The sequence below is a fragment of the Callorhinchus milii genome, unplaced genomic scaffold, assembly GCF_018977255.1.
Source record: "Callorhinchus milii isolate IMCB2004 unplaced genomic scaffold, IMCB_Cmil_1.0 Scaffold9, whole genome shotgun sequence".
Classification (NCBI taxonomy): Eukaryota; Metazoa; Chordata; class Chondrichthyes; order Chimaeriformes; family Callorhinchidae; genus Callorhinchus; species Callorhinchus milii.
The window spans coordinates 21,469,189-21,478,562 of NW_024704750.1; the positions used below are offsets into that span (position 1 = coordinate 21,469,189).

Sequence of the window (9,374 nt, forward strand, 5' to 3'; positions counted from 1 at the left end):
GCTACTTTGGGGGCGGGTTTTTGGGCTACTTTGGGGGGCGGGTCTGGGCGGGTTTTTGGGCTACATACCTAACAAACCCCGTCTTTACCCTCAATCCCGGCTCTTTATTATTATTATTTTTAAATATTAAAACAAAAAAGGAGATGCCGCGCGGGGGAGCAACAAAACAAACAAACAAACAAATAAAGAACTAAATGGCCAGTGAGCGCGTGGTGTCCGCTGTGACTGGAGCGGGGGGTGAAAGGTCAGGCGGCGGCGGTTGGTGTGATGGCGGCTTCCAGAAAAGTCTACGAGGTTTTCGTCTCCCGCGTCCCCTGGACCGCGGCGAACAGTGAGTCCGACTCCCGACCTGACCCGACCCGACCCGAGCCAACCCGACCCGAGCCAACACAGCACAGCACAGCACAACACAGCACAGCCCAACACAGCACAGCCCAACACAACACAGCACAGCCCAACACAACACAGCCCAACACAACACAGCCCAACACAGCACAGCACAACACAGCACAGCCCAACACAGCACAACACAGCACAGCCCAACACAACACAGCACAGCCCAACACAGCACAGCACAGCACAGCCCAACACAGCACAGCCACAGCACAGCACAGCCCAACACAGCACAGCCCAACACAGCACAGCCCAACACAGCACAGCACAGCCCAACACAACACAGCCCAACACAGCAAAGCACAGCCCAACACAGCACAGCCCAACACAGCACAGCACAGCCAACACAGCACCAGCCAACACAGCAACAGCCAACACAGCCACAGCCAACACACACAGCCAACACAGCACAGCCAACACAGCACAGCCCAACACAGCACAGCCAACACAGCACAGCACACCCCAACACAGCACAGTCCAACACAGCACAGCCCAACACACAGCACAACACACAGCCCAACACACAGCCCAACACACAGCCCAACACACAGCCCAACACACAGCCCAACACACAGCCCAACACACAGCACAGCCAACAACACAGCCCAACACAGCACAGCCCAACACAGCAACCAACACAGCCCACACAACACAGCACAACACAGCCCAACACAGCCACACACACAGCCAACACAGCCCAACACAGCACAGCACAGCCACAGCCAACACAGCACAGCCACAGCCAACACAACACAGCACAGCCCAACACAGCACAGCACAGCCCAACACAACACAGCACAGCCCAACACAACACAGCACAGCCCAACACAGCACAGCCCAACACAGCACAGCCCAACACAGCACAGCCCCAACACAGCACAGCACAGCCCAACACAACACAGCCCAACACAACACAGCACAGCCCAACACAGCACAGCCCAACACAACACAGCACAGCCCAACACAGCACAGCCCAACACAGCCCAACACAGCACAGCCCAGCACAGCACAGCCCAACACAGCACAGCACAGCCCAACACAGCACAGCCCAGCACAGCACAGCCCAACACAGCACAGCCCAACACAGCACAGCACAGCCCAACCCAACACAGCACAGCCCAACACAACACAGCACAGCCCACACACAGCACAGCCCACACACAGCACAGCCCACACAGCACAGCCCACACACAGCACAGCCCACACACACAGCCCACAGCCCAACACAGCACAGCCCACACAGCACACACAGCACAGCCCACACAGCACAGCCCACACAGCACAGCCCACACAGCACAGCCCACACAGCACAGCCCAACACAGCACAGCCCAACACAGCACAGCCCAACACAGCCCAACACAGCACAGCCCAACACAGCACAGCCCAACACAGCACAGCCCAACACAACACAGCACAGCCCAACACAGCACAGCCCAACACAGCCCAACACAGCACAGCCCAACACAGCACAGCCCAACAAAGCACAGCCCAACACAGCACAGCCCAACACAGCACAGCACAGCCCAACAAAGCACAGCCCAACACAACACAGCCCAACACAACACAGCCCAACACAGCACAGCCCAACACAGCACAGCCCAACACAGCACAGCCCAACACAGCACAGCCCAACACAACACAGCCCAACACAGCACAGCCCAACACAGCACAGCCCACAGCACAGCCCAACACAGCCCAACACAGCACAGCACAGCCCAACACAGCACAGCACAACACAACCCAACACAGCACAGCCCAACACAGCACAGCCCAACACAGCACAGCCCAACACAGCACAGCCCAACACAGCACAGCCCCAACACAGCACAGCCCAACAACACAGCACAGCCCAACACAGCACAGCCCAACACAGCACAGCCCAACACAGCACAGCCCAACACAGCACAGCCCAACACAGCACAGCCCAACACAGCACAGCCCAACACAGCACAGCCCAACACAGCACAGCCCAACACAGCACAGCACAGCCCAACACAGCACAGCCCAACACAACACAGCCCAACACAGCACAGCCCAACACGGCCCAACACAGCACAGCCCAACACAACACAGCACAGCACAGCCCAACACAGCACAGCCCAACACAACACAGCCCAACACAGCACAGCCCAACACAGCACAGCCCAACCCAACACAGCACAGCCCAACACAGCACAGCCCACACAGCAAAGCCCAGCACAGCCCAACACAGCACAGCCCAACACAGCACAGCCCAACACAGCCAACACAGCCCAACACAGCACAGCCCAACACAGCACAGCCCAACACAGCACAGCCCAACACAGCACAGCCCAACACAACACAGCACAGCCCAACACAACACAGCCCAGCACAGCACAGCACAACACAGCCCAACACAGCACAGCCCAACACAGCACAGCCCAACACAGCACAGCCCAACCCAACCCAACACAGCACAGCCCAACACAACACAGCACAGCCCAACACAACACAGCACAGCCCAACACAACACAGCACAGCCCAACACAACACAGCACAGCCCAACACAGCACAGCACAGCCCCACCCAACACAGCACAGCCCAACACAGCACAGCACAGCCCAACACAGCCCAACACAGCACAGCCCAACACAACACAGCACAGCCCAACACAGCACAGCACAGCCCAACACAGCACAGCCCAACACAGCACAGCCCAACACAGCACAGCCCAACACAGCACAGCCCAACACAGCACAGCCCAACACAGCACAGCCCAACACAGCACAGCCCAACACAGCCCAGCACAGCACAGCCCAACACAGCCCAGCACAGCCCAACACAGCACAGCCCAACACAGCACAGCCCAACACAGCCCAACACAGCACAGCCCAACACAGCACAGCCCAACACAGCACAGCCCAACACAGCACAGCCCAACACAGCACAGCCCCAACACAGCACAGCCCAACACAACACAGCCCAACACAACACAGCCCAACACAGCACAGCCCACACAGCACAGCCCAACACAGCACAGCCCAACACAGCACAGCCCAACACAGCACAGCCCAACACAGCACAGCCCAACACAGCACAGCCCAACACAGCACACACACAACACCACAGCACAGCCCCACACAGCACAGCCCCACACAGCACAGCCCAACACAGCCACAGCACAGCCCAACACAGCACAGCCCAACACACCCCAACACAGCCCAACACAACACAGCACAGCCCAACACAGCCCAACACAGCACAGCCCAACACAGCACAGCCCAACACAGCACAGCCCAACACAGCACAGCCCAACACAACACAGCACAGCCCAACACAGCACAGCCCAACACAACACAGCACAACACAGCACAGCCCAACACAACACAGCCCAACACAGCACAGCCCCAACACAGCACAGCACAGCCCAACACACACAGCCCAACAGCACAGCCCAACACAGCACAGCCCAACACAGCACAGCCCAACACAGCACAGCCCAACACAGCACAGCCCCAACACAGCACAGCCCCAACACAGCACAGCACAGCCCCAACACAGCACAGCCCAACACAGCACAGCCCAACACAGCACAGCCCAACCCAGCACAGCCCAACACCAACACAGCACAGCCCAACCCAACACAGCACAGCCCAACACAGCACAGCCCAACACAGCACAGCCCAACACAGCACAGCCCAACACAGCACAGCCCAACACAGCACAGCCCAACACAACACAGCACAGCCCAACACAGCCCAACACAGCCCCCAGCACACACAGCACAGCCCAACACACACCAGCACAGCCCCAACACACACAGCACACAGCCCAACACAACACAGCACAGCCCTCACCAACACAGCACAGCCCTCACCAACACACAGCACAGCCCTCACCAACACACAGCACAGCCCTCACCCACACACAGCCCCAACACAGCACAGCCCAACACAACACAGCACAGCCCAACACAGCACAGCCCAACACAGCACAGCCCAGCACAGCCCAACCCAGCCCAACACAGCACAGCCCAACACAGCCCAACACAGCACAGCCCAGCCCAACACAGCCCAGCCCAACACAGCACAGCCCAACACCAGCCCACCCAACACAGCACAGCACAGCCAACACAGCACAGCCCAACACAGCCCGACACAGCACAGCCCAACACAGCACAGCCCAACACAGCACAGCCCAACACAACACAGCACATGGAAAGTGATTGCAGAAATTGAATCCTTACACCTTGTTTCTTTTCTTCCCAGTCATTCAAAATAATTTTGTGCTTCTTGAAACACCTTCCATATAAAGTACTGCCAAAAGATAAACTTATTAAAATGTAGTGTATCTTTGACATTTTGATAAATAAATATTGCTCTTCAGAACAAGTTACAATTCAATGTTAATTTATAATATTTGCATTTATTACCTACAGCGCCTTATCACGTCGTTGAGATGTCTCCAAGCGCTTCACAGAATATGCTGTGTATCGACTGTATATTTTGTGGGCAAAACCCAGCAGCGCACAGCAGTGTCCCACAAACAGCCATGGATTGAGTGACCAAATAGTTTTATTTATTTGAAGGGACAGGTATTACCCCCAGAAAGTGATCCACCGATCGACTAACAACTGAACATACTCTTTTTTGGGAGTTGAATTGCTTGCGTCTGTCTTTATCAAAACACATGACTCGAGCTGACTGGGTTGGAGATTATTTTCCCATGGAGCACAGTATCTAGGACCCTTGACTATAGTAGAACCTTGGAGCTCTGACTGTTAAAGATCGGAGCATCAACATATTAATGTACTGAATCCTTCCCTTCTTCCTAAAAATATGGTTGTGCTTATTCAGACCTGATTTATAAAATGTTGGAGTCTTTATCAGATGATGGAGATTTATAATTCTTTATATTTTACAGAGGAAATCAAGGAATACTTTGGGCAATTCGGTCATGTGAAGAAATGCCTGCTTCCATTTGTGAGTATTGAGTTATTAATATTGCTTAATCCCGTTAAAGTGATTTAAATATAAGATCGGAATATAAATTATAATATAGAGCACCATTTACAATAGTAATAACTTGTATTTATTATAGGCTTAATGCTGAGCTGGAAAGGGTGACTGAAGGCATGGTTAAAGATGAAAGTCTTCAGGTGTGATTTGAAGACAGGCAGAGAGGGGGCAAGGCTGAGGCATGGAGTTCCATTCGGGATGTAGTGATTGAAAGAATTGCCACCAATTGAGGAGCGGAGGGGACGAGGGACGTGCAGCAGACCTGAGCCAGCTGAGTGAAGATGGGTAGAGGAATGGGGTGTGCCAATTGGAGAATCTGAATCTAATGCCAGCACTAAGACCTCCTCAGATCTATTGAAGTACTATGGGGACAGTTAAGATATTCCTTCCATAAAATCCTATTCTTATTCACTATGGTCTTTGAGAAAAGTTTGCTCTCATCCAGGACTTGATGTCCGACAGGCAGACTGTGAGGACAGCGATGGTCCTAGAGTTGAGGGTGGAGGCAGAGAGATAGAGTTTAGTGTCATCCACATACATGTGGAAGTTGACCCCATATCTTACCAAGGAGCATATAGATATTGAAGAGACGGTCAAGACAGAGGAACACCACACGGTGCGGGGGCTGTTAGTGGTGGCAAAGTGGAGACGGTGGGAGGTAGGATTCAATCAGACAAGGACAGGTCCATGAAGATTGAGCTGAGAAGAGAGGCGGTGTAGGTTGTCGTTAAATTTAATCACAGAAAGGAAATCTCTTTATGGGATAATTTTGCCAAAGTGTCATTCCACTTTTAGTGACATCTGGTGTTACAGATACAGTTTTAATCAATAGTAGAATCAAGTCAAACCCGGGACTAAAAAAAGGTTTGTATTGCAGCAGATAGTTTCTTGTGGCAGGCAGAATTTTCTGTAGACCAGGATAGATATTGGCAGCTATGGAAGCTCTGAAAACAGTTGTTTGAGAACTTGAACCATTTGAAAGCTCATTAATAATTACAGGGGTTAATGATGCTTCCAAAATAAAATGGTCACTCAATCCGCGACCGTCTGTGGGACACTGCTGTGCGCAATTGGCTGCCGCATTTTGCCCACAAAATACAGTCAATTCGCTTTCGTCTATTCTGTGAAGCTCTTTGAGACGAATCGAAGATGTGATAAGGCGCTGTATCAAATGCATTGATTATTATTATCAATACAATGAATTGTATTGACTGAAGGAGTACAACAGGGAACTTTAAAGTCAGTAATCACTGATTTTTAACTTATATAGCTGCATTTTGCTTCCACAAAAGTAAAATCTATTTTCTTAATTTTAAAAAATCTGCTTCCTCCAACTCTGTTTGTTCAGCTTCCAAGGTGCATGTGCATCCCAGCTCATCTGATTGACATGCAAATTCTGTTCTTGGCACCCAAACGTGTTGCTTGGCACCAGAATTGCTTTCGTTCGTTGCTAGCACACTGACAGTGAAGCAGCTGTTTGGAACTGTGCTGTGAAAACTATTACGGTATATTCTCTGCCTCCCTTCAACACGGGCAGAAAATGCCAATTAAATTGTTCAAAATGAATCCAAAATGTTCTCGCTTTTTCTACTTGGCCCCCGGATTTTTCTTTTTGCCACTCCCCACCCCCACCAAAAAAAAACTGTTAGATGTTGTATATTAAAAAAAACTGGTCACCCAATCCATGACTGCTTGTCGGACACGGCTGTGTGCAATTGACTGTCGTGTTTCTCCCACAAAATAAGTCAACTTACTTTGCAATATATTCTGCAAAGCGCTTTTGAGACTTCTCACCAACCTGATAAGGCGCTGTATCAAATTCGAGGATTGTCATAACATCTAAAACAGTGAGAGACAGTCAAGGTCATTGCAGTGATGATTTATGATTGCTATTCAACCAAATTATGACAGCAAATTACTCTTTTAGGATTAAAACCTGGAAAAAGTGCAACTATTCTAACACTTCTTTTCTATGGAGAGGGAAGAAATATGTTATTACTTGTCACTGACACGATTGCATTTAATTTTCTTCCTCGTAATTATATTCAAAACTGCACAAAGATGATCCCGTACTATTAATTTTAGTATGTTACAGCCGTCCACTTAATTTGTGTTATCTGATTCTTATTAATCTGTTATTACAATTGTGTTACAAGGCAGTAACACGTTCAGGGGTGGAAATGTCAATCCACTGGAGTTCCAGTCTTGCAGTGTATTATTGGCTTACACATACTATTATCTAAATTAACTTCTGCTGAAACCCTATAGCCAAAGGAGCAGTGAGTCTTTGGCAAGAATTTTCTTTTAAGGAATGGAAATAGCTAAAATAATGTGATTCCAATGTTAATGTGCCACCTGCAGTCTGTGCACAGACCGTGGGGCTGAGTCCATTATTACACTTCCATTAACAGATGTGGAATCAGATCAGTTGGACCGAGATTGAACTATTTGCTAACCATTTTGCTAGACTTAATTTGAAACAAATACTCCCCTCCGCAGTGGTGCTAAATTGCTTACAGTAATCTCCTTGTCTTCCAATGCTTAACTCATTCTCTCCCAGCGCCTCAAAACTGTAACCTCTTGCTAACTACCACAATCTGCAAGCTTTTGAAACCTGAACTCATCTAACTAGTTTTGAATTTCTCCACGATCCTTCGCCTAAAAAAAACCTTGCAACTTATTTTTATCTTTCTTAATCTTTCAGCATGAATTGTGGCACAGAAATGAATGGAAAATACAACTATTCAGTGCTAAAGGATGGGCATTTGCCCCGGTTATTAAACATTTCAGAATACTGTAGCTTGGAGATGATTTCTTCACCATACTTTTCTTTCCCCCCCAAAAAATATCTGAACTTCTCTGTTGCAGGACAAAGAGTCTGGATTCCACAGGGGATTTGCCTGGGTTGGCTTCAGTTCAGAGGAGGGGCTGCACAATGCACTGCAAAAAGATCCACATGTTGTAGATGGAACGAAGGTAGTTTCAAACTAAATATTTATCCTTTACTAAAATCACTAGGTTGTAGAAGCGTTTTGGACATTTCCCCACGCTTCCTATTCCATTGTGTAAGGTTTAAAGTTGGCGATTTTAATACAGTTTTCATACAAAGTGTGAATTTCCATGTGTGGGGGAGGGAGTGTTGTACAAAAGATGAGGTCAGACTAATTGTCAAAACTAAAATGTAAAGTTAAACATTAGACCACGTTGCAATATGTAAACCCAGGCCTGATTGAAGGCACGGCCACCGATGCACCACAGCACCTGCTGACATTGATTGTCACCAAATAACCCGCTGACGTTGGCTGTCAAGGCTAACCTCTGACTAATGGACATCCAGGATGTTAGTAAGTACCTTTGGAACTATGTCTCTTCCTCCCTTCAGTAGATAACTCATCTAAGAGGAAAGAGAACATTTGCAGAAGAAAATAACTTGATTGATTTAAAAATAAATGTAGGAAAAAAAGCTTACAGAATTTTTTTATTTGAAAATGAACAATGAGGAGTTATAAAATGGGGGCAACAGTCAGCCTGCGATACAAATGCAATGCAGATTTGAAATACCCTCATCTAACAGAGCGAGTCTTGGGCTGTCGTTTTACCCGTTGGCTCACCTGGCTAGCTTTCAAAGGACTGTATTGAAAGAGGTAATTTAATTTTAGTCAGCCAACACTGACACGTTGGTTTGGTTCTAATAGGAACATTTACGGCTACACATTCCACTGAGACAGCACTGGTGGGTATCATATTAAAGCAGAGCTAGGAATTGAATAACTCATTAAAAATTTATTCTCTTGACAGCTTCAAGTTCAGAGAAACAGAAGAGTGTTTGAAGGACAAAGATCAAATAATAAAGTCACCGAATCAGCAAGTTAGCGGTGTGGGCCGCAGATTAATTGTATTTGTTCAGGTTATCGTTAAATAAAAATGGTAATCTAGTTTAACCAACTGGTGTGACAGTGACTTTCTACATATTACACGAAAAAGGTCTTGTATCATAAGCA

General features: G+C 48.8%; 1 protein-coding gene across 1 annotated transcript; it reads left to right on the forward strand.

Moving 5' to 3' along the window:
* The first annotated feature begins 188 nt into the window (after positions 1 to 188).
* Positions 189 to 9,314, forward strand: LOC103186784 (SRA stem-loop interacting RNA binding protein). Its single transcript, XM_007906011.2, has 4 exons — positions 189 to 331; positions 5,279 to 5,337; positions 8,242 to 8,349; positions 9,172 to 9,314. Exons 1-4 carry the CDS (start codon positions 268 to 270, stop codon positions 9,244 to 9,246), a joined length of 306 nt encoding a protein of 101 aa, XP_007904202.1. The 5' UTR covers positions 189 to 267; the 3' UTR covers positions 9,247 to 9,314.
* Positions 9,315 to 9,374: the final 60 nt, after the last annotated feature.

What these genes read in the sequence shown, in the direction of transcription:
- LOC103186784 (XM_007906011.2), top strand. Translation starts at nt 268, where the DNA reads ATGGCGGCTTCCAGAAAAGTCTACGAGGTTTTCGTCTCCCGCGTCCCC. An exon ending in AGAAATGCCTGCTTCCATTT is followed by an intron (nt 5,338 to 8,241) that starts GTGAGTATTGAG and finishes TCTCTGTTGCAG; the next exon opens with GACAAAGAGTCTGGATTCCA. An exon ending in ATGTTGTAGATGGAACGAAG is followed by an intron (nt 8,350 to 9,171) that starts GTAGTTTCAAAC and finishes TTCTCTTGACAG; the next exon opens with CTTCAAGTTCAGAGAAACAG.